At 40.3% G+C, this 26,009-nt stretch overlaps 1 protein-coding gene across 1 annotated transcript; it reads right to left on the bottom strand.

Moving 5' to 3' along the window:
• Window positions 1-2,313: 2,313 nt before the first annotated feature.
• cbln1 (cerebellin 1 precursor) lies at window positions 2,314-25,409 on the bottom strand (the record flags this gene model as incomplete). Its single annotated transcript, XM_083894107.1, has 3 exons — window positions 2,314-2,511; window positions 23,706-23,825; window positions 25,149-25,409. The coding sequence occupies 3 exons, from the start codon at window positions 25,407-25,409 to the stop codon at window positions 2,314-2,316; spliced, it is 579 nt and encodes a 192-aa protein (XP_083750233.1).
• Window positions 25,410-26,009: the final 600 nt, after the last annotated feature.

Below are 26,009 nucleotides of genomic sequence, written 5' to 3'. Positions count from 1 at the left end.
TGGGAGGCAAACGAGTACAGCAGCAGATAAAGGTACAGATATGGGGGAGGGTAGAGGGGGGGGGAGGGGCCCCGCCGAGGAGCGAAAAGAGTGGAAAACAAAGAGAGGGAAAAGGGTCGGTGATGGGTTTACAGGGCAGTACAAAAAGGGGGGAAAGGGAGACAGAAATCTGCACTTGTGGGTAAACAGCATAGTCGAAGAGAGAGAAGAGGATCCTGGTCGGGGGAGGGGCTACAGATCTGGAAAAACAGCAGCAGTGATGGCGGGAGGTGAGGCGCAGGTGTGGAGGAGGTGTGGAGGAGGAGGTGTGGTGAAGGAGGAGGTGTGGAGGAGGAGGAGGTGTGGTGGAGGAGGAGGTGTGGTGGAGGAGGAGGTGTGGTGGAGGAGGAAGGGACGGTTTGACAGAATGGAGGTCGATTCCAATGTTTTGTTCGGCTGCCAGAGAGAGAGAGAGAGAGAGAAAGATGGTGATAAAATCACTGGAGTGAGAAAGTGGAGCAATACTTTCTTTGAGACTTGCATCAATACCAATATTAGTTTCATTAAATGGAGTCACAGGAGAGTCGTGGCACTGTATCGAGCCGATGCTCGCTCTTTTAATACGTCTATATTTAGGCTTCAATCTGAAATTCCTGTTGTAACAAAAATGTAAAAAAATAATATTTTTGTTTATATTTACTTTATAGGGCACTTTTTTAAAAGGGCAACATGATGGGATTATTTTATTTGTTAAAAATTGTCCAGTCTTGTTATGTATTCATTATCAGTGAGTAATACATTATTCTCATAATTATGGTTTTAGTTGTGGGTGTATAAAGGCAACCAGAAGAAAAAAAACAAAGTGCATTTCACATTTTGTAGTGGAAATATCTATACATGATAAATATCTATACATAATATACTATGTACGTGAAGGCCAACGTAGATCCCTGATGTAGAGGACGTCACTTATTCTTACAGACCTTTAAACCTTTAAAACAAAAAAATGTTTTATAAAAATTCCAATGGTTTTCAAAATCTATGAATTATTTATTTATTTTTAAATTGGCAAAAAACTTTTGGGGATTTTGGATTGTGTCAAATAAACTTTAGTAATTTAGTAATTTTACTTACTAAATCCAGCCTTTTACACAAGGTACGGTGTATAAACGATATATCATGGAAATGCCTAAGTTACCTAAGCAGAATGATATCTGGTGTTGCAGAAATCTATTGATATTGTGGTTAAATATGGGTCCAAAGTTTGAGAAACTGTGATTTAGATTTAAAAAATGGTGAAACTCTCAGCCCTGTTTCCTTATACTTGCCAAAACTATCGGATTAAACGTAAAATACAGCTATGATCCAAAAACCCTAAACCTCACATGACTGCCTTCCCAAGCACAAAAGGTACATATATCTAAATGAAAAGCAGCATTAGCTTTTTAACTCTGTCACAATCTGGGCTGTTTGGTTCTTCTTCATTGGCAGCAGAGTATCGAGCATTACGTGGCAAATGTACTGATATCGAGCCGTTGACCTTTCGGAGCCGAAACATCTGATTTGATGACAAAGGATACAGAAGGGAAAACGAGGGACTTAGGGCAATAGAAGCGTAAATCAACTATGACTCTGGGAGAAACTTGGTCTCAGAAAAACATAGTCCTTTTTATAGCTATAAAACACAGCGGTAAAGGAGAAGCAAACGCGTCTTCAGCATCTGATTTTGTGATCAGCGTTTATTCCCCCTCCCCTCCCCTCCCCCCGTTATTATAAAAATCATAGTTTGGCGTTGGGGGGGGGGGGGGGGGGGGGGGGGGTTGAAGCTGACCCAAAATCAGTGCCATTTAATTCCAGCCTGGGCTTAAAAAGAGACACTCCAAGCAAACTGGACACGGCGGATTAGGGCAGAAACATTCTTCAAAAGCTGATGTTGATGGAGATCAATGAATTAATGATTGAATGATGAATGTGGAGGGAGGGGGAAGATGGATGGAAGGGTTGCACTCAGGCTGTCGAACACCCCGCGGGACGTATAAATAATGGATCCGCGTCTTTCAGCAGAGGTTTGGGGAAAGTTTTCGGGGGGGTGGGGCCGTCCGCAAGCCGCAGAGGAAACACAAAGAAGGGATGGATGACGGGATGGATGGACGGGAGGAAGGGACGTGAAGATGCCGACCCTCGTGATGATCATTCTGCGTCACGCTCTCGAGTCTCCCTAACAGTCGTCTCTCCGCCCTCTAAAGCAGTGTCCCAAAACAGAAGTCCCCTCTTCTTTATTCTCGCGTCGTACTTCCACCAGCTTAAGTTCCTCTTCCTCTCCGCCGCCCTCCTCTACATGGGGAAAACCAGGAAGCCTGAGAAGGTGGAGTATTTCCATCCCCCCATGAGGTTTCCTCGCTCCAGTTTGAGATAGACGCGGTCCCCTTTCTCCATCTGGATCAGGACGCCGTTGCTGGCCGCCTCGCGCGTCACGTCCTGGTCGCCCGCGAACGCCGAAATCACCGGCCAGCCGTTGTGCATCAGGCTCACCTGAGAGGGAAGAAAAGAGAGAGACAGTTTACAGAGTGAAGAAGAAGAAGTGGAAACAAGATCCCTTCCTCCTGAATTTAATTAGATTTTATGGCTGCAGAATTGTCAAAAAAAAATGTTAAATGTAGTGCTGGGCCTTTGACGAGCATTAATGTTAGCGCATGACGCGTTTCCATGACAACTGGCCCGGAATAAGACGCATGTGATGTCATGTTCACGTGACTCCCGATTGTTAAAAGGAGTCTCTAAAGTAACGCAGTTTTTCTGGAGTCCAGGCACCGTTTACCAGTTAGCTCCGTTAGCTCCTTTAGCGGCGTTAGCACCTACAGTCGAACTGTTTATTAAAAGAAAAAAGCAGCGCTACAAATGACCAGCACTAGTTAAAAGAGTTAGTTCTTCTGCCACTTTTCCCAAGATAACTTTCACTTTCGATGTCTGGCAGTTATTCGACCCTTTAGGAATCACGGTATACAGGAAACTGTAGACAGGAAGTTGCTAGCAGAAAGACGAACTTACAGACGCACCCACGTCGTACATGAAAACATAACACAAAAGAGTAGCGAGACAGAAAAGGTAACCAACATTTCGTAATTTAACTGCAAGATTGAAAGATGGAAAACAAGCTAGGGTTGGCATTATTGACCAATAATTCCATAATAACCTTTCAGCAGAGAGAGATAACATGACACTGTGTTTAATTTTCTTCTACCATTTTCTCCCAAACATGACGGCCGAGCACATTTTATTGAAATCCAAATGCACCAACGACTTGTTGAGCACAAAAATGACAAGAGGATTGGTTTGACGGTTGAAACAAGAGGCACTGCAGAGCTACATTTGGATGTGTAATCTTGACACCAGGTCCCCACGTTGTCCTTGAAATCCTTGAAAGTTTGAGCTTATTGAAAAACAAGTGAAAGTGCACATAGTTATTTTATTTTATTTTTTTAAGTGGAAAGGGCGCTATATAGTTAGCAAAAAGTGCCTACACTCTTAGAAATAAAAGTGCTAAGTAGAACCATGTAATGTTCTTCGGCTTTTCCTCATAGGAGAACCCTTTTTGGCGCCAGGTAGAACCTTTTTATAGAACCCTTAGTGTTACCAAGAACCCTTGGAAACCCCTGTATTCGGGAAAGGGGTTGGAAAGGGTTCTCTAGATCAAAATGGTTCTTACTGGAACCATTAGTGTTACTAAGAACCCTTGAAAAACCCTTTCTTCAGAGAAAGGGTTTTTGAGGAGCAAATGGTTCCAGGTAGAACCTCAGCCCTTGTAGAAGAACCCTTTTGGAACCCTTATTTCTAAGAGTGTATGCTGCAAAAATTCGACGATAAAACACCAGAATATTTTCTTTGCATGACACAGTTTCCAGACGCTGCAGTCAGTGAGTTTTAGAAAAGATTTCCCAAAGACTCGGAGAGACATTTACACAGAGATTTACTACAGACGCAGAACACTATCTCTGACTCGACTAATGTTTCGGCGTCTTCTGTCCTCACAAAGAGACGTACGTACAGTAGCTGTCAGCCATGTCTTCCCCTCCCTCCCTGTTCTCCAGGCCTCGGCGCCGACAAAAACTCCAGACAGCAGCTTTCATCATTCCACTCATGGAGCCGCAGCGAGAAATAAAGACGCTCCCCGGCTTTGTTTCTCCCTCATGCTTGACTGAAATAATGGTTTTAAGCTTCCCCCGGTGCCGCCCCGGTGCTAAAACAAAGTGAAATGAATTTGAGAGGAGCGTCTCTTTATGCAGGATCACACTTTATAAAAGCCGTGAAATCCCAGAGTAAACCCCGACGCCGCCGAATGAGAGAGGAACAACAAACACGGGAGTTTGTGTTGTGATGCGTTTCTAAAAGGAGGCCGAGCACCTTCAAGGGAAGTGACTGAGCGTGAGTCATGACATTTGTTATTGACTAGAGTGTCTGCTCTGCAATCACGATATCATCATATCTGAGTCACAACACGATAAATTATCACGATATTTAAATCATGATACGATACATTATCACAGTATTTAAATCACAATGCGATACATTATCACGATATCATCATATCTGAGTCACAACACGATAAATGATCACGATATTTAAATCACAATACGATACATTATCACAGTATTTAAATCACAATACGATACATTATCACGATATCATCATATCTGAGTCACAATACGATACATTATCACAATATTAAAGTCAAATTACGATATTATCACGATATTTAAGTCACAATATGATCCATTATCACGATATTTAAATCACAATACGATATATTATCACAATACGATATACGATCACGATATTTAAATCACAATACTATACATTATCACAATATCATCGTATCTGAGTCACAATACGATACATTATCACGATATTTAAATCACAATACGATATATTATCACAATACGATATACGATCACGATATTTAAATCACAATACTATACATTATCACAATATCATCGTATCTGAGTCACAATACGATATATTATCACAATATTTAAATCACAATACGATATTTTCACGATATTTAAGTCACAATATGATACATTATCACGATATCATCTTATCTGAGTCAGAATACCATATATTATCACAATATTTAAATCACAATACGATATATTATAACTATATTTAAGTCACAATACGATATGTTATCACGATATTTAAGTTTTGGACAGTTAGAAACAGGTGTTTGGAAGGAGGAGGGGCTTGTGAGTCAGTCTTTCTTTCTCCAAGTTTAAAAGTACTAAAAATACTACTTCATCTAAATACTAAATACTTCAAATTTTAAAGGTTCAATCGGCAAAACACTTTCTTTCTTTCATTCTGCAGTGTCTTCATCAAACGTCCCTCATCGTATCTTTGAGACGCTCACGCCAAACAATTTATCGAGTTTTGGTTTCCACTGGTTTTGTTTTCATGCCGTTTTCCACTTATTCCGCTGTCATTCTCGTGATCCTGCCCTCGGTGTAATCGTCTAATTGCTGCCTTCACCTGGTGTTCCTCCTCCTCCTCCTCCTCCTCCTCCTCCTCCTCCTCCTCCTCTCCTGCACCTGCAGCTCATCAGCTGCTCATTAGTTCCCCACAACACAAACATATAAGAGGTCCACGTCCACGTTACCTCTGCCGCGTTGTTTTGTGAAGTTTTGAAGCTTTACAGCTGTATTTGTAGCTTTAGATTTATGCTTTTTTGGGGGGATGTTGATTTGCCTTTTGGACTAGTTTCCTGAGAATGTGTGACATGGTTTGGACTCTGAATTCTGTGTATGTCATGTGTTCATGTGAACCAGGATAGGGAATAAGTAGAGGATTCAGGCAAAAAGCTCTTGAAAGTCACATTAAGTGGGGTTTTTTTCATCGGTGCCTACAAATTATTGAAGTTTTATTGAGTTTACCCCTTCAAATTAAATCTGTTGCCACTATTGAACATTTTAAATCACTTTTAAACTCCCATATATATTCTATCTGGCCTTCCCTTGTGTTTTTTTGTTTTTTTTTATCATAATTTACTGTGTTTTATGTTTTTATTGGACCTTTTTTGTTAACTGTTAATGTTAACTTTTATTGCCCACTTAAAATGGACAGTTAACTTTAACCTACAAAAGACAGGCGTTTATCAGGATTAGACAGGAAATTATATCTAAGAGTGATTGTTTTATATGTACGTTAGCAAAATAAAGATATTTATGAGTAATAGAATACTGTCAAAATGATATTCTAGGGCTGATCCTCCACCATAAACTTATAAATGTACATATTAAACTCTTATGTAAGTTCTCATCATTCTACCTAGCAGTGAAAAAGTCTTGTCCAACAGTTCAAAATGCACATGAAACATATTTAACAGGCCTTTAAAATGAATAATAATAATTTAAAAAAGCACTTTTCATGCAAGGATTGCAGTTCAAAGTGCTTCACAATAAGAGGGAAAATAAGATTTATAAAGATAAGAGAGCAAATACAACAATAAAACACATTGTGGAAAACAGTAGGAACATGCTCGAGTCAAGAGGTTAAAAACCTTGTTTTAACTTTGAAATAAAGCAAAAGATGCAAATAAAACAGTAAAATACAACACAGGATGGATTAACATAAGAAAATGCTTGAGTGAAGAGGTTAAAAACCCTGTTTTAACTTTAAAATAAACTAAAAAATGCACATTTAAAGCACAACACAAGGTGAAATAAAATGTCTTCTTTTAAGAAAACCCTTTTAGACCCGTGGTGTGAACTCGTTTACATTTTCTAGTTAATGTTCCATGTGGAAACAAAGGCAACGACCCAGATTATGTGAAGGAAAACACAGGCGATCAGAATAATAGTTCCACTGCATGTGAAAATTAAAGAAATACGCCGACACCAAAGAAGATTCTGTAAAGGCTATATGGTTTTTAACAGCTGCTCAGGGCCGGTTTATTAGTCTCAGCGGGATAATGTATGGAAAATGAATAGATGAAATACATTATGACTGGATGCCTTCTTAAAATAATAGTTCACCGAGGCCTGAGAGACGCTTCGTGTCATTAAGGAACATTAAAAAGACTTTTACAGCACAGGCAGGATTTATGTACGAACGGAGAACACAACAGCAGTCCACTTCACACGGTCAATGTTAAATAGTTGCTGACCGACGGAAAACATAATCGTCCCATAATTATACACTTTTAAAAAACCTCCATGAAGAGTCTGAGCCACAGTCAAGAGCTCTCACAACCCAACTGTAAAACACTCAGACTATACTTACATTATTGTTTTTTTTTATATGTATTATTAAGGAATTGGACTAAAGCTTCCATTTGCGGGAAAATACAGTCACTTTACATATATACGATGGAAGACGTTGTGTATTATGGCTTATTTACAACATATTTATATATACCTATATATTTAATTAGGTTAATTTGATGTATGTTGACATTTACATATACACAATATATCGACTTTTACTCGTGTTATCGTGCAAATTTCTGGTATACGATGCAGCACGGCTGACATTTTAAAATTAGAAACCCCATGGTTCTCTGAAACATGGGTGAAAGAGACCTTTAAGTTAAGGAATTAACCCCAGTTCTCTGAAACATTGGCGAAAGAGAACTTTAGGTTAAGGAATTAACCCCAGTTCTCTGAAACATGCGCAAAAGAGAAATTTAGGTTAAGGAATTAACCCCAGTTCTCTGAAACATACGCGAAAGAGAAATTTAGGTTAAGGAATTAACCCCAGTTCTCTGAAACATGCGCGAAAGAGAAATTTAGGTTAAGGAATTAACCCCAGTTCTCTGAAACATGCGCGAAAGAGAACTTTAGGTTAAGGAATTAACCCCAGTTCTCTGAAACATGCGCGAAAGAGAAATTTAGGTTAAGGAATTAACCCCAGTTCTCTGAAACATGCGCAAAAGAGAAATATAGGTTAAGGAATTAACCCCAGTTCTCTGAAACATGCGCAAAAGAGAAATATAGGTTAAGGAATTAACCCCAGTTCTCTGAAACATGCGCGAAAGAGAAGTTTAGGTTAAGGAATTAACCCCAGTTCTCTGAAAGATCAGTGAGTGAGACACATATTTAGGTTAAGGATCTAACCACAGTTCTCTAAAACATGAGGGACATAGAACTTTGGGTTAAGAATTTAACCCCGGTTCTCTGAAACATGAGTGAAGACAATCACATGACTTAACAACAACAACAAACGTCCCATATTCACCCGCTCATCTCATGTCAGTGAGTTAGAGTCTAAGAGTCTGAATCTACACAACACGGATGAATTAACACATTTGTTTACACTCCGTGAGTCTGCGTCACTGTTAACGCAGCGCAATCATCAGTGCAGGTGTCTCATTAAGGCGTGCGACGTGATTCATTACAAACATTACAACGTTTCCCTGAGTCTTCAATCACTGAAGGACGGTGAGCACAAATTACCAAAAAAAACCCTCCAAAAATGTGGATCTCATCATCAATAAGTGAGACTAAAACAGAACAGCTTCTCAGGAACAAGGTAACGAGTGTGATGTGATGCAGATGCAGATCAGGTGACAGCTTTAAGCACTTCATTCATTTCCGTTTGTGGAGCAGAGAGATTCACAAGTGAATTCACACAATTCTCCTTCTTATTATATTTGTATATCTTATTATTCTTATTATTCTTAGTTGACTGTGTGATCTCATCTCTGCGCCCACAAAACAAACAGAAACACTTTTAAAGGAGGCCAGGACTAAAAATAACAAACACATCCTCGTCCACCCACCGTGTCAAAGTGAGCTCTGTGCGTGGACACATGCGCTAAATAAAAACACTGAAAGAAAGAAAGAAAGAAAGAGCTGCACAAACTGTCGGTTTCCATTCATCGGCCAAAACCATAGTATACCCCTCTAGGTCTGAATATACCCCTCGAGGTCAGAGCATATCCCTCTAGGCTAGAGTATACCACCCCTGTAGACAAGAGTATGCCCCTCTAGGCCTGAGTATACCCCTCTAGACCAGAGCATGCCCCTCTAGGCCTGAATATACCCCTCTAGAACAGAGCATACCCCTCTAGGCCTGAGTATACCACCCATGTAGACAAGAGTATACCTCTCTAGGCCAACATATACCCCTCAGTCAGAGTACACCCCTCTAGGCCAGAGTATATCACCCCTGTAGACAAGAGTATACCTCTCTAGGCCAACATATACCCCTTAAAGTCAGAGTATTCCCCTCTAGGCCAGAGTATACCACCCCTGTAGACAAGAGTATACCTCTCTAGGCCAACATATACCCCTCAAAGTCAGAGTATACCCCTCTAGGCCAGAGTATACCCCTCTAGGCCAGAGTATACCACCCCTGTAGACAAGAGTATACCTCTCTAGGCCAACATATACCCCTTAAAGTCAGAGTATACCCCTCTAGGCCAGAGTATACCACCCCTGTAGACAAGAGTATACCTCTCTAGGCCAACATATACTCCTCAAAGTCAGAGTATACCCCTCTAGGCCAGAGTATACCCCTCTAGGCCAGAGTATAACCCTCTAGACCATAGTATACCACCCCTGTAGATAAGAGTATACCCCTCTAGACCAGAGTATACCTCTCTAGGCCAGAACATGCCCCTCTAGAGAAGAGTGTACCCATCTAGGCCAGAGTCTACCACCCCTGTAGACCAGAGTACACCTCTCTAGGCCAGAGTATGCCCCTCTAGACCAGGATGTACCCCGCTAGGCCAGCATATAACCTCTAGGCCAGCATATACCCCTCTAGGCCAGCATATACCCCTCGAGGTCAGAGCATAACCCTCTAGACCAGCATATACCTCTCTAGGCCAGAGTATACCCCTCTCAGCCATCATATACCCCTTTAGGCCAGAGTATGCCCCTCTAGACCAGGGTGTACCATTCTAGGCCAGAGTATGCCCCTCTAGGTCAGAGTATACCACCCCTGGAGACCAGAGTGTACACCTCTAGGTCAGACTATACCACCCCTCTAGACCAGAGTATGCATTCCTAAGTCACTTGCATGAAATACAATTCATTTTCTTCCTATTCAGGACTATCTCAATGATGGGAACCATCACCCTGATGCTTTTTTTTTTCTTGTTGCTTTCTTCATCTCGAAGCGTGACAGTATCTTATTTTTTGCAAAGTCCAGACTCAGCAGAAGATCGACGACGACGACGACGACACAGTATCCAGAGACGGCGTGAGCATTTAAAAACTGGCAGAGAGATGACAGAAAACAGTCAACGGTCTTAAATGTTTCCAAAAAAAATGTTTTACAATCTGTCTTTTCTACTTATCTGTTGACTCACTGTCATCTCACACACACACACACACACTGCAATATAGTGATGTATCGCTCTAATAAAGATGTGACCGTGGCTTCAGAAGGATGAGTTTGGCGTCCACACACACACACGCACACAGTCAAGCGACACAGCCACACAATTACCACCCATAAATATAAAAGCATGATAATGGGGCTGTGCATGGTGTCAGGCCCTCCATCGATCCACATTCATTTATGCATGAGCACCAATTAACTGGCTGAGTAACGGAGAGAGAGAGAGGGAGAGAGAGAGAGGGGGAGATAAGAAAAAGAAAAAAGAGGGAAATATGAAGACAGGAAATCTGGACTCACAATATGCAAATCCACGTCGTCGGACGTTTGACTGCAGCACTTAAAGCCCGCGACAGCGTTGACATCCTGTTACCGCGTCATCAATTCCCGTCCGGTCGTCGGTCTTTGACGAGGCAACGATCTCCTTCTCTCTCTCCGTTTTCCCCTCCCTTGTTTCTCTTTAATCTTTTTTTTTTTTACAGAGAGAGATACTTTGTCACAGTGATGGATTCACACATAATGGTGCGTCTGCCTGGCATCTGTGTCACTGTCTGTCTGTTTTTAAAAATGGACAAGTTTCCCCCCCCTGTAGCAGAAGTTCCTCTGAAGTTATGAAGTCGAAAAATCAGCCGTTTTATTCATCGTCGTCGTCTTCGTTATCATCAATTCATTTCACAGTGTCTGTCCACGCTCTTTTCTCCATTGTGACAAGAAGTTAGTTGTTGCAAAAACTAGTAAATAAGAGGAAGGATTTCAGCGTAACGCAGAGAATCTCTGAGTTTTTGGGGCCACGTTCGCACTGACAAAAATATCATCGTTCGGGAAGAACAGGAGGAAGAAGAATGAGAGTTGTGAGAATATGAAGTCAAATCACAACAATACTAAGAAGAATCAGATGAAGAACTGGAAGAGGAATCAGTAACAGTGGAAAGACTATGAAGAAGAACTGGAATCAGACAAATATGAAGAATCAAAGAAAGAATCAGAGTCAGAAGAACAGTATCGGAGGAAGAATCAGAACAAGAATCGGAAAAAGAATCGGAAGAATCAGAGCCAGAGGAAGAATTATCAGAAGGAGAATCAGAAGAAGAATTGGAATCAGGAGAATATGAAGAATCAAAGAAAGAATCAGAGCCAGAAGAAGAAGAATCGGAAGAGGAATCAAAAGAATATGAAGAAAAAGAGTCAGAAGAAGAATCAGGAGAATATGAAGAATCAAAGAAAGAATCAGAGTCAGAAGAACAGTATCGGAAGAAGAATCAGAACAAGAATCGGAAAAAGAATCGGAAGAATATGAAGAAAAAGAATCAGAAGAAGAATTGGAATCAGAAGAATCAAAGAAAGAATCAGAGTCAGAAGAAGAATCAAAAGAATATGAAGTAGAAGAATCAGAAGAATATGAAGAATCAAAAAAAAGATCAGAGCCAGAAGAAGAAGTATCCGGAGAAGAATCAAAGAAACAATATGAAGAAAAAGAATCGGAAGATGAATCAGTACCAGGAGAACAAGGATCAGTAGAACAGTCAGAAGAATATGAAGAAGAATCAGAGGCAGAACAATAATCACAAGAACATGAAGACGAAAGATCAGTAGAAGAACATGAAGACAAATCGGTAGAGGAATCAGAACCAGTAGAAGAATCAGAGCCAGAAGAACAAGAATCAGGAGAAAAATCCCAAGAATATGAAGAACAATCTGCATCAGAGTTAGAAGAAGAAGGATGGGAAAGATGGGAGAAGAATCACAAACCAGAAGAATATGAAGAAGAACCTGAAGAACAATTAGAGCTAGAAGAAGAAGAATCAGGAGGACAAGTTTCAGAAGAACCAGAAGGACAAACGGTTAGAAAACCAAACCTCTTCAGTGAATGTTGTGGAGGAAACAGATTTGAAACCATAAAATGATCCGTCATCACTTTCTTTTGTTGTTTTACCAACAACGACGACATCGGATCAAATGTGCATCTAGTGCATGAATCAGCAGGAAGACACGACCGCTGTTTGCTTGATTGTATGGAGAGGATTTGAAGACAAACAAACAAACAAACAGAGCAGAGAGAGCGGGCCACCTCCTCCTCCTCCTCTTCCTCCTCCTCCTCCACCTCCTCCTCCTCCTCCTGTAACAGCGCTGTGACTGGCAGGTCGAGCTGCAGGTGCGATCGATAAAGCATGACGTGTAAATCTGCTGCCCGCGGCAGAGTTTGTCTAATGTCCACAGTTTTCAAGGTGAAAACAAACTGCAGCGACTGTGAGAGACGAAAAATAAGTGAAAGCTCTTTCATTTCAGCTCCTTTAAAAAATGTGAAGAAGTTCTCGTGAAGATTTGCTTCTCTGTGACTCTGTGAAAACTGAATATTTATGATTTGGGGGCAAAAACCAAGACAAAAAAATAACCCTAGTTTCTCATTTCTTTACATTTCTGGAAAAATAAATTCCCGCTGCACCTTTTTTAGAAGCTTGAACATCCTGTTTCTTCTGGCACAGACGTTTTATTTAGGTCAAGTGTGTTTTTCTTTTCCATTTGTGGATTCTCTTGCTCTTTCTTAATGCTCCTTTTGGAGCAGATGTTGTGAAGAAATACCTGAAAGCAAACGCCTTTTAGAAAGTGTCAGCCTCCATTTAATGAGCACTTTTTCCCCTCCATATGAGACCAAAAAAAAGATGTAGTTACTCGCAATAATTCATGAATATTCAAAATGTACTAATAAAAAAGGAGTAGTTCTGTGTCTCTAAAGGAAAATCTACAGTGACATAAACAGTTAAAATAGTAGAAGGCTGAAATATAATTTTACACTTGGCTCAATTTATGTTACAGTAAATTATAAACCAGGCAATACCAAGTGAAGTTCAGAGCATTTATATCTATTTTTTTCTGGCATCATCCCCATGTTGTATGTGGCAGGTGCTATAAAAAAAAATTTTGTTACCCGGCAACAGACTGTGTTCACTAATCTTTTTATTGTAGAGGGGGCGAATACAAACAAAACACAGTCACTGTCAAATCTTCCAATGAATTTAACCCCCCCACCCCATCCACCAATCGCTGCTGACATGATCACAGCAGGACAGTATTGCTTTTTACTCGCCAATATGATGCTCACTATCAGATCAGGCTGAAACGACATGGATCAGAACATCGGAAAAGTAACCAAGCATTTGAAATGTATAATTTCCTGAGTTTCAAAAATTCATTAAAATTATTCTTTAAAAGTTTTGCAAATATTTTCAACAGATCCTTGTTCAGGGCGATGCTGACTATTATGATGGCAAATTTCAAGTCATTCTGAGATACTTTTTGTTTTTGAGACTAAAGTCAGCTCACTGTCAAAGTGCATCAGAGCAGATGGATCATTTCCTGAATTTCAAAAATTCATTAAAATGATTCCTTAAGAGGTTTGCAAATATTTTCAACGGATCCTTGTTGAGGGCGATACCCACTTTTATGATGGTACATTTCAAGTCATTCCAAGATATTTTTTTGTTTTTTTGAAGAAAGTCAGCTCACTTTCAAAGTGCATCATGGCAAATGGATCATTTCCTGAATTTCAAAAATTCATTAAAATTATTCTTTAAAATTTTGCAAATATTTTCAACGGATCCTTGTTTAGGGCAATGCCGACTATTATGATGGTAAATTTCAAGTCATTCCGAAATACTTTTTGTTTTTTTGAAGAAAGTCAGCTCACTTTCAAAGTGCATCAGGGCAAATGGATAATTTCCTGAATTTCAAAAATTCATTAAAATTATTCCTTAAGAGGTTTACAAATATTTTCAACTGATCCTTGTTCAGGGCGATGCCGACTATGATGATGGTAAATTTCGAGTCATTCCGAGATACTTTTTTTTTTTTTTTATAAAAATTCAGCTCACTGTCAAAGTGCATCAGGGCAAATGAATAATTTCCTGAATTTCAGAAATTCGTTAAAATTATTCCTTAAGAGTTTTTCAAATATTTTCAACGGCTCCTTGTTCAGGGCGATGCCGACTATTATGAAGGTAAATTTCAAGTCATTCCGAGATACTTTTAGTTTTTTCAAAAAAGTCTCACTGTCAAAGTGCATCAGGGCGAATGGCTCATTTCCTGAATTAAAAAAATTAATTACAATTATTCCTTAAAATTTTTGCCAATATTTTCAACGGATCCTTGTTCAGGGCGATGCCGACTATAATGATCGTTAACTAATCAATCATCATTCCGAGATACTTTTTTTTTTTTAGACTGAAGTCAGCTCTCTAAGTGATAAATGTCTGTATTAATAAGATATAGATAATTATCGATATGTAGTATTGGTATCAATAAAATCCTAATGATACCCTTGTAAGAAGTAACTTTACACAAAAATGTACATGTACTTGCGAAAATATGATTATAGTCATAGACTTTTTTTTTTGTTTGGGCCGACTTCTCTGATTTGAATAATCTGAATTAAAATAAAGTTGTATTTTCCAGTGTGAAGCAAACTAACTGAAATGTCCCTACACTGTAACTCTGACTCTGGTGAAACAGGCACATTATACACAAAGCTCAGCAAATTGAAGAAAATATATCTAAACTTACAAAAACAAATACATCTTCCAGCCTATAAATAATTAAAACGACAAAACAAAACAGAGCTGATGCAAACAGAGGGAGGCAACCAGGGGCAAAGGTCACAGCCTTTAACCAACACCACCTCAGGGAACGTCGTCATACATTTGAGGAAACCGCAGAATCAAAGGCTTCCGAGACAAAAACCTGCTGCCAAAATGTCCAAAAGCAGCAAACGATGATGGTTAATTAAGATAATTCCAATATGTTTCAATACGATCCATGTTTCTGTATCGCATTTACACAAAACACTGGAGGGAAACGAATAATATCTGCATGAAAATGCTCGACACAACAAACTCTGTAACCGATTTTCAACGTTTTAATCCCGAGAAAGCAAAGACGAGATGATCCAGTCAAGACGCAGGATTACACACTTGTTGGTGTTTAATCCAACGATTTCAGGGACGAGATTTCAGGAGATTCGGGATCTCACGGGATATTTGTGCTGAGAAAATGCAGAAACAAGTTACGGTTCTAAACAAAAGTCCTCATTCTTCACTAATTCTTGCGACACCAATGCTGCCTCACACTGCTCCCGCTAACTTTAAGTAATAGGGTTACAATGCTAGTCCTAAACTCTGATTGAAGGGAAATGATAGATAGAAAAGTGATAGATAAAGTAAAGTGAATAAATAAATAGGAAATGGTCAGTTCAGAACATCATGGTTAGCTTTAGTTAGTTGCTAGCTAGATCGAGATAGATAGATAGATAGATAGATAGATAGATAGATAGATAGATAGATAGATAGATAGATAGATAGATAGATAGATAGATAGATAGATAGATAGATAGATAGATAGATAGATAGCATTGTCACCTTTTAGCTACCTCTAAGCCTATCTTTTGTTTTAGCTAATGCTAAGCTATCTTTTGGCAACTTCTAGCTAACTTTTAGCCAACTCTAAACTATGTTTTGGCTGTGCAAATGATAGATAGATAGATAGATAGATAGATAGATAGATAGATAGATGTTTTTGCTTATTACATCTTCTTACGTTACTATTTTCATAGCTAAATTAACAACTATTTTACAATAAATATCAGCTTTTAAAGTGCAGGTGACTCCGTCAGAACATTCACTGCATGTTTTCCAGCCTTTGCTTCACAGACAAAATACGTAAATTATTCAAATAACTTTTTTAATAATAGCCTTGAGCCGTTCTATCCCGCTATGTGTGTGATATAAATATCACTATCATTGTCAAATCGGCCAAATAAAGGGCTTTGATGGGCCAACTTTGGTCCACGGACCCCATTTTGCGTCCCCGTCTAAATCGCTCATACTATAATGCACTGGCAATACTTCAGGTTATCCGATCTGCATTGATCATGCAGATGTTTTGTCTCGAGTAGAGAAACATAAACTCTCTGACACCACAGTAAATTACTACATCTCACACATTGGACGTGAATGACTAACGATTGAAGTAAGCGTTATGCTGCACACAGGTTTCAGTTATTCCGGGCAGTCTGGACCAGGTCCGACCGACTACGTGGACGTCTGCCACTGTGGAAATGCCCAGTGCTTTTCTTTTTTTTTTTGGCAGACACTTGGACGCAAAAAATACGAGCAGACTGCAGCAGCTCAAGTCCATGTGTGAGAAAACACGAGAGCAAAATCTCCTGCTAGCAGACGGACACAATGTGGCTAACACGTCGTTAATGATCAGAGACTGTGGAGAGCTGTTGGCAAATGGAGACGTAGCTTTTTTTTTTTATTTGGTCTCCTGATGCTTTCGTGTGAAGTATCAAGCGTTTGCCTTTTCCTCTGTTGTCCGACTGTTGTCGTTGGCCTCATCCCCAAAGTGTGTAGTTTGACCATCTGATCTCTGAAGCTCTTTCGACGTAAATCCCCAGCTCATCCATTGAGACGCAGCCACGTTTAACCCAACTTACACCATCCGAGTTTAAATCCGAGTTTCTGACCATGTGTTTGCTTCTGTGCTCCTTTGGACCGAAGCTTATATTTTCCCCCTGACCTGCTTTGCTCCTCAGGTCCAAACCTCCTGCTCACTTGAAGCAACTGTCGTCATCTTGCTATTAGCACTCTGGATGTCTTTCCCCCCCCTCAGCTAATCCCAGAATCTGCTTCCAATTTTGTCTATTTTTTCACACCTCACAGTCTCCGTTAAACTCGGTTCGATTGGGGGTTGCGACATTCATCAAATCCTATCGGTTTTGGGTGTTATATTTTGTTTTTATGTGAACATACAACACATTCACATGTATTTTCAACGGATCCTTGTTCAGGTCGATGCCGATTACTATGATGTTAAATTTCAAGTCATTCCGAGATACTTTTTGTTTTTTAAACTAAAGTCAGCTCACTGTCAAAGTGCATCAGGGCAAATGGATCAATTCCTGAATTTCAAAAATTCATTAGAATTATTCCTTGAGAGGTTTTCAAATATTTTCATCGGATCCTTGTTCAGGGCGATGCAGACTGTTATGATGGTGAATTTCAAGTCATTCCGAGATATTTTTTGTTTTTGAGACTAAAGCCTCTGGTCCACACCTCCTGCTCACTTGAAGCAACTGTCTTCATCTTGCTATTAGCCCTCTGGAACCTTCTGAATAACGTGTTCCCCTCCTCGCCTGAGGCGGCGCTGCAGCAGGAGTTACCGAATGAGAAGACGAGAGACAAACAGCGAACGAGGAAAACTCGGTCGTGGAGACCGGATCTCCATCTAATGCTATCGCTATTGGGTGTTTTATTTTGTTTTTAGGTGAACATACGACACAGTCACATAGCCATTCCTTCCGGGTATCGTTCTACACACGCGTATGTCTTGGTTGTGTTGTACCCACAATGCCCTGCCACCTAACTGTCGAAGTGCATCAAGGCAAATGGATAATTTCCTGAATTTAAAAAATGTATTTAAATTATTCCTTAAGAGGTTTGCAAATATTTTCAACGCACCTTTGTTCAGGGCGATGCCGACTATTATGAAGGTAAATTTCAATTTCAATCAACAGAGGAGTCATCGTCATGACAACCAGGTATGAAAGCGGCTCACAAACCAGCAGCTAACGACACACCTTCTCTCCAGAATGTACCGTCTCTGCAGTCCAATCAGGTGGTTGTAGGATGAGCCTGTCAGTCATCTATAAAACACCACCTAGTGGCAAGTCCATGAAGTGTGAAATGGTGGGAATATACATTTGAAAGTGTATTCATTCATTCTTAACTTAATGAAAATGTCCTCACTTTTTGAAAATGTCCTCACTTCTGAAAATTTCCTCACTTTTTGAAAATGTCCTTACTTTCTGAAAGTGTCCTCAGTTTTTGAAAATGTCCCCACTTTTTGAAAATGTCAACTTCCTGAAAATGTCCTCACTTTTTGAAAATGTCCTCACTTCTGAAAATGTCCTCACTTTTTGAAAATGTCCCCACTTTTTGAAAATGTCAACTTTCTGAAAATGTCCTCACTTTTTTAAATTTGTCCTCACTTTTTGAAAATGTCAACTTTCTGAAAATGTCCTCACTTTCTGAAAATGTCCTCACTTTTTGAAAATGTCCTCACTTTTTGAAAATGGCCCCCTTTTTCTGGAAAAGTCCTCTCTGACAATGTCCTCACTTTTTGAAAATGTCCTCACTTTTTGAAAATGTCCCCACTTTCAGGAAAACTCCTCTCTGACAATGTCCTCACTTTTTGAAAATGTCCTTACTTTCTGAAAATGTCCTCACTTTTTTGAAATGTCCTCACTTCTGAAAATGTCTTAGCTTTTTGAAAATGTCCTAAATTTTGAAAATGTCATCACTTTCTGAAATTGTCCACAACTTCTGAAAATGTCCCCACTTTTTGAAAAATGTCATCACTTTATGAAATTGTCCTCTCTTTCTGAAAATGCCCTCACTTTTTGAAAATGTCCTCACTTTTTGAAAATGTCTCTTTCTGAAAATGTCCCCACTTTTTAAAAATGTCCACCCTTTCTGGAAAAGTCCCTTCTTTCTGAAAGTGTCCTCACTTTCTGAAAATGTCCTCACTTTTTGAAAATGTCCTCACTTTCTGAAGATGTCCTCCCTTTTTGAAGATGTCCTCCCTTTTTGAAGATGTCCTCCCTTTTTGAAAATGTCCTCACTTCTGAAAATGTCCTCACTTTCTGAAAATGTCCTCACTTTTTGAAAATGTCAACTTTCTGAAATGTCCTCACTTTTTGAAAATGTCCTCACTTTTTGAAAATGTGCATGTGTGTGTGTGCGCACGTGTAATTTTTGTGTTCACGCAGCTGAAAGAGCAGCACAGGGAGTCAGTCTATATTAAATAAACTGTTTGATAATCTCTGGCCTACAGAGAAGAGAAGTTTCATCTCAGTGGTAACAGCCACACATCAATGTTTAAAACCCTGTGTGTGTGTGTGTGTGTGTGTGTGTGTGTGTGTGTGTGAGAGAGAGTGTTTAAAACAGAATTAGCCATCGCTTTAATGACGCGGTGCTTACACACGACAGTTTAAATCAGCAAAAACACACATTTACACAACGTTCATTACAGATCACACAAACTCAGCTATTACACACTGTATTCACAGTGAAAATGTAAGTGTGTTAAAACACAATTGTGTCATTGTGGTGTCAAATCACTGCCTCGGAGCAGATGTGTGGTCATATAATCAGCAATCAGGTGAACACTCAGTCAGCTGTTTTCTTGATTTGTGTTCTATGTAACACAAAATATCAACATCTAACATCTGCTACAGTAACACGCAGTTTCTTTCTAATTCAATTTCTTGTCAGAAAACTACGGTGCCCTGTAAGCTTCCGTTAAATGACGTGAAACACATGCTATGCCACGTTTGTCCATTCAGGGCTGCTGTAGAAACATGGCAGCACAAGATGGCGACCACTGTAAAACTTAGCATTTAAAAATGCTAAGGCTACAAAACTAGCAAATTGACAAAACTAGCTCTGTAAGTTTGTATTTGAACGGTGCAATGTCAAAAAGTATGAAGACGTAGCCACTTTCCGGAAGTTGGAAAAGTCTCAGAAATTACACGGACGCTAACGAATCTCGGGTTAGCAATTGTTAGCAATACGAGTCGATAACAATGCCCTACGTCGATATCTGAGCTTAAAATGATACGTGACGAAATTCCATTACGACATTTCAATGACGGATACGTGACAGAATTTCAAAATAAAAGTGTCCGTGTTGCTCATGGAAAGTTTACGAAAAAAACAATGTATTTTTGACGCAAAATTAAACACACACACACAAAAAAACCCTCTATTACAACTCGATATATATAAAGCGGCGAGCCACATGAAATGGACTGGAGGGCGAGTTCCGACTACAAATGAAACGCACCATTAGCTCTGAACTGAACCTTTGCTTCCATTTTCTACATTTTCACCATTTACTTCTCTCTGGCGAAACCTTTGGTCTGTTTTTTCCTTTTCCTTAAATGCCCTTCATTTACCTCCGTGTTCATATTCTCCTGGCCTTGTCACCCCCCCCTCCCTCCCTCACCTGTTTTCCTTCACCCTCACTGTTTTGCATTAACTCTCGTCCTCCTCCTGCTGTCTCTCATTCTCCTGTCTGCACCACAGTAAGCTGCCTCTAAGGCAATCAAACAGTGGGAGATTTTGACACAGCAGATGCGCTGGATGGATTTGTGGGACGCGTGGACGAGAGTTGAGGGCGTTCGGGGGGGGGGGGGGGGGGGGGGGGAGCCAGAAACCAACGCCTGTTTGTTTTGTGTCAAAAAATATGATAATTTTACGACCTAAAAGTGTTTTTCCTGAGTCTAAACTACTAAAAGACACAGTCATTTCAAATGAACTACTCCAAAATAGGTCAAAAAAAAAGTTTGACTTTCTTTACATGAATATTAAAACAGAACAAATATAAAACATAAATGACAAAACAGAATTTAGGTTGTGTTAAGTATTAAGTATTATTTTCTGTGCTTCTGGTGAACAAACGACAAACCACTTAATATTTTAAATAAAGGACTGTGCTCTAGATTCTGTGTACTTTCACAGTACACTTTGTATTACTGTAAATTCTCAGTTTTGTAGTCGAATTATGTGATATTTAGGGTACTTTCCTGTTTAATATGATGGTATAAACGGTATAGTTTCCCGCAGTGGCCGCAATTAAATTCATAAAAAATACAAAAAAATTGCTCTGTTTCGTTGTAAAATCCCTTTAGTTTGTCTGTTTGTGCCACGCTAGCAATATTAGCATCAGAGCACTAGCTCGCGTCAGCAATAATATTAGCACGCGAGCGTGTGTTAGTGAGTTTGGCGTTAGCTCACGACAGCAACAATATTAGCATGCAAGCATTTGTTAGCGAGATTAGCATTAGCTCGTGTCAGCAACAATATTAGCATGCAAGCATTTGTTAGTGAGATTAGCGTTAGCGAGATTGGCGTTAGCTCGCGTCAGCAATAATACGAGCACGCAAACGTGTATTAGCGAGATTAGCATTAGTGCGCTACCTCGCGGCAGCCATATTAGCGTTAGCAATATTAGCGCGCGCTAGCAATTTAATTAGCTCAAAAGCGAGGATAAAAACAAAGGGGATAAAAAACATACACACAAGTAACTTCATGCTATCTCTGCAGCACATTAGCTTCTCTAATTTGACACATTCTCTCACAATTTATTGTTTAAAATACATCTTGAAGCTGTAGGTGAACTATTTTAGATAAAGCTTGTGTTAAGTGCGTTTGGGCGTCGACATGACTCTCTCCTAAAGATTTAGAGGGCTTTACGCTTAATAATTGTACTTAAAACAGCTGTAGTCGTCCAAAAATGAACTGCAACTATTTATTTTCTGTAGTTCTGGTGACTTTTTGCTCCACATTTTTTTAATTTTCGGATCAAATAGAATTGTTAAAATAGGCTGTTTGTCCAGTTGAAACACTGTTTATTAACATTATAGTTTGTAGTTTGATTCCGCTGCAAATGAGAATAATACTAATATATATATACATATATATATATATATATGTATATATATATTGTTGTATCTGAGTCTCAACATTTTCTGCCATTTTCTTGCTTTACAACCCCAGAATTAAACATTATATTTGTAAAAAAAAGTCAGTTTCCCCTCTCTCTTTCCTCCCCGTGCGAATCGTTTTACAGCTAACAAAAGCCTTGCGGCTACGCTACGACAACGCCACAAATTAGCACAAATATGACAATGCTGGCGGTAATGTGACAGACGTTATAGCCACTCCGGATCTGCGCCGTATTCCCGACTTAATTACCTCTTTGCCACGAGTCAAGTGTTTGCCGTCCACGCTCTACCACACAAAGCCCCCCCCCCACCCTTCACATGTTCACCCGCCCTCCTTGTTGTTGTTATTATTGTCATCACTGCTGCTGCCATGTTAATTAATTCAATAATTGAGTATAGTAGCAAAAAAAAAAAAAAACTATAACGTCAAAGCCCCCAGGGGGAGCCAGCATCGTAATTGCACAACAGTTTAATTTGCGAGAATACGTTGTAATTAACACTGAGTGGCTCGTACAGCGTCGTTATGCCGCGCGGTAAACGCCGGAAATGGCCTTAAGAACGCTAAAGGGATTTCCGTCACTCGACAAATATGAAGATTCTTCTTTTTCTTCTTCTATGGGGGGGTTTAATGGCAGCTCGCGTCCATGACGCTTGCATTACAGCCGTCTTCTGGATTCAGACGACTCCTACGATTAGCCACAGTCTGACATGTTCTTTATTATAGTCTGTTTCTATGTGAAGAATATAAAGAAACAGGTCGGAACGTGTGTTTTCTTGGTAGGGTGTGTTCAGGGACACTGGGTAAGGGATTTAAGAAAAAATCGTTCAAGAAAAAAAAAGAATCTTTGAGCATTGTGACCCGCTGTATCACATATGATACAAATTAAAACCCCTATATGGAAATTGATATTTGAAAAAAAAAAAAAAATGGTTTGTTTGTTCAGAAGGACCAATAAAGGCTCCAGTTTCAAAGAATTTGAATTTTCTGTCAATTATTTAATGGTAAGGGCTTTACAGGGTTAAAATTGAAAGGCAGAGCAATCCCTGATTATTCAGGCGGATATTTGCCATTTTTTTCTGTGCTACGATCACAAATTTAGCATTTTTGTTCCCAGAAATGACCAGTTTCAGGTATTTACTGACTATTTTACACATCGTTGTTAATGCAAACGCTGCATTGTAACTGCACTGCAGACATGCAAACGTGACATGTTCAATAGCCGGTCGCGGACGTTACGCATTGTTTGTTTTATCTTTTATCATATTTTACAAAATTTAAAAAAAAAGTATTGGCACCGGCCATAAAAAAAAAAACACACATCCGTTGACCTCTGATTAAAATGCCTTCCATCTGTTTCCTCTGTTCAAAACTGAGTTAAATGCTTTTTTTTTTTTTTTCAATAACCCAAAAAATGTCCCAGCATCAGCCTGGAGCTGCTTTCCACCGCTGTCCGTGGTGCTGAAAACATGAAGCTGCCGCTGCTGCTGCTTCACGGAGGCTCACAGCTCACACACCACACAGCTCAAACCACAGCAGCTCGTCCCCCTGCTGGCTGCACGCGCCTGACTTGGCTCAGTCCTCTGTGCATGTATTGATTAATTAAGATGGAGCCCCCGGCGGGTGGCGAAACGACTGGCTTTCATCCGCCCGCCTCCACCGTACTGTCCCCGGGGGGGAAAGACATCTTAAACATTTACAAAATGATTGCCAGTGTGGGTGATATTCAACTTTTATGAGGGGGGGGAAAAAACTCAGCGAGGGGTTGCATGGTCAAGGGGGCCACCCACACACACACACACACACACACACATTATGAACACATGTTACCTGTATGGTCTGGCGGTTGTAGACTTTCACTACGTGGAAGTTAAAACTGTAAATCCCTTTGCGCGGCGCGATGAAATTACTTCTCTCCTCGTCGAAATTCCTCCCAATGTTTACTAGAACCTGCGAAGAAAGACACAAAAAATGGGAGAATAAAAGCAGGATATTCTGTTGACGGAACTATATTCACTGAAGAATCAAAAAAAAAAAGGGAGAAAATGTGACCCCAAATTCTGCCAAAATTGCATCTTTTCAGATTTTAATCTGCAATTGTGTGAGATTCTGCTCACACAGTGTAATTAATTTACTATCTGGGATATTTTCGTGCATGGGCCCTTTTAATATTGCATGTTTATTTTTGAACAGAGGACTCAAATGGGCCCCTGTGGCCCCTGGACAACACATAAAGGAATAACTCCCCATTCTCTTTCATCTTTTCAGCCTCAGGAGTTTAAAAACTTTATGAGAGAAGGAACTTAATCAATCTTTCAAAATAGGAAAGAATTTCAATGATGGATTTCTGCAGCCAAATGTCTGCTTTTATGGGCGGAGGCGAGCTGTGCGGCGCGTGCTTTAACGACAATTTGAGGGGGAATTAACCTTTAACGGCACGCGGGCTCGGACCTCGCCCTCGTGACCCCGCGCCGTGGCTAAATTATTTGGGCTGAGAAGATGGTCACGTCACACACTCTCGTGATTGTGAAATATTTACAGGATCCTTTTCTTTCCACAACCACACGCGTGTTATAACGAATCACTCATTTCAGCACCACGAGAGCACGAGAGCAGAGGTGCGCGAGATTACGCATCATTCATCCAGCCTCTCACTGAAGTCACAGCTTCAGAAAAGCAGAAAACTGATTTAAACTGACGTTAAAACAACGGTTTTCACCATTTATTGCAAAATGAATGTTCTTGCTCAGTATATTATTCTCTTTTTCGCATTTTCTTCACTTTTATGTAACATTTTTTACATCATATGCAGTAAATATTGCGCAAACATGATGTCAAACTCTGGCACACTTTGCAAATCAAGATTTTTTGCTAAAATCCACAAGTGAAAAACCCGTTTTTTGATAAAGTTTTCCATCAAATCCACAATAAACATTATATTTTATGGTTAAATATTGTGTTTATAAGGTTTAATACATACATTAATAGCGCAAAATGGAACATTTTCCTGTTCTGAGTGAGGACTGGTGATTATTGTCTCCATAAAATAAGGAAGCTCGTGTTTTTGTGGTTTTCTGAGTAGAAAAATTCCAAAAGTTTTAAATAATAATAATAATTTGGATGTTTTTTTGTGAATGTGGGTTTTGGTCCAAGTTAGAAATGTGTACGGATGCGGAAAATGTGAGGTTTGCGCTCTCTTAATGCTTTTTATACATGACATTATTATTAATATTATTATCATAGAATAGAAAAGAATATATTTGTGTTTCCTACCCGATCAAAGTAGATGACCATGGTCCGGTTGCTCATCTCGGACGGCTCGTGGTTGGTGTTCCGGACTGCGGAAAACGCCACTTTGGCGCTGCCGGAGCGCACCGAGATGCCGAGCGCGGTCCCCGTGGGGTCCGCGGTCGGGTTGGAGTCGCACACCACTAAACACTTCCCCTCCAGGACGATTGGTTCCGTCTCGTTCTGCGCGCGAGCCGGGGCCGGACCCGCGAGCCACACGGCGCTGAGCAGGCAGAGCGCCAACATACTGGACCGGAGCAGAGCGCGCGCCTCGAACCGCGGGTCTCTTGCGCTTCTTCTTCTTCTTCTGCTTTACAGACAAAAAGTAAGACAGAAGAGTTTCTCCTGGTGATGCACCGTGTGTGACAGGTCGGTGTCAATCCGGGTTTGGGATTAAAAAGGATCTAAAGCGAACTCTGAGGCGGATTATTGTCAGGTTTCTCTCCTCTTCTCGGTCACCTCCCGTGGAGCGCGCAGTTTTTTCCTCCACTTCTCGTCGTCCTGTCGTCTCACTTCTTCCCGGCGGCTTCTCTGTCACTTGGAGCGGACGCGGCAGCAGCGAAGCGCCTGCACGAGTTGTGACGCGGCGGCGGCAGCAGAAGTCATAGCGCGCGGCGGGCAGCTCCGTCTGCTCTCTGGTGTCGCGCGCGCCTGAATTATTGATATGTGAGATGTGAGAGTTTCACACACAAAAGGCTCGCGCAAGAGAGAGAGAGAGGTAGAGACGGAGAGAGAGAGAAGATGTTCCCGCCCTGCTCATCTACTCTCTTTTTTTTTCTTTTTTCACACACTCCTCCCTCCCTCCCTGCATCCTTTCCTCACTTACTCCCTCACTCCCTCCCTGTA

Source organism: Microchirus variegatus (genome assembly GCF_963457635.1).
Source record: "Microchirus variegatus genome assembly, chromosome: 8".
Classification (NCBI taxonomy): Eukaryota; Metazoa; Chordata; class Actinopteri; order Pleuronectiformes; family Soleidae; genus Microchirus; species Microchirus variegatus.
This window is presented reverse-complemented; position numbering and strand designations above follow the sequence as displayed.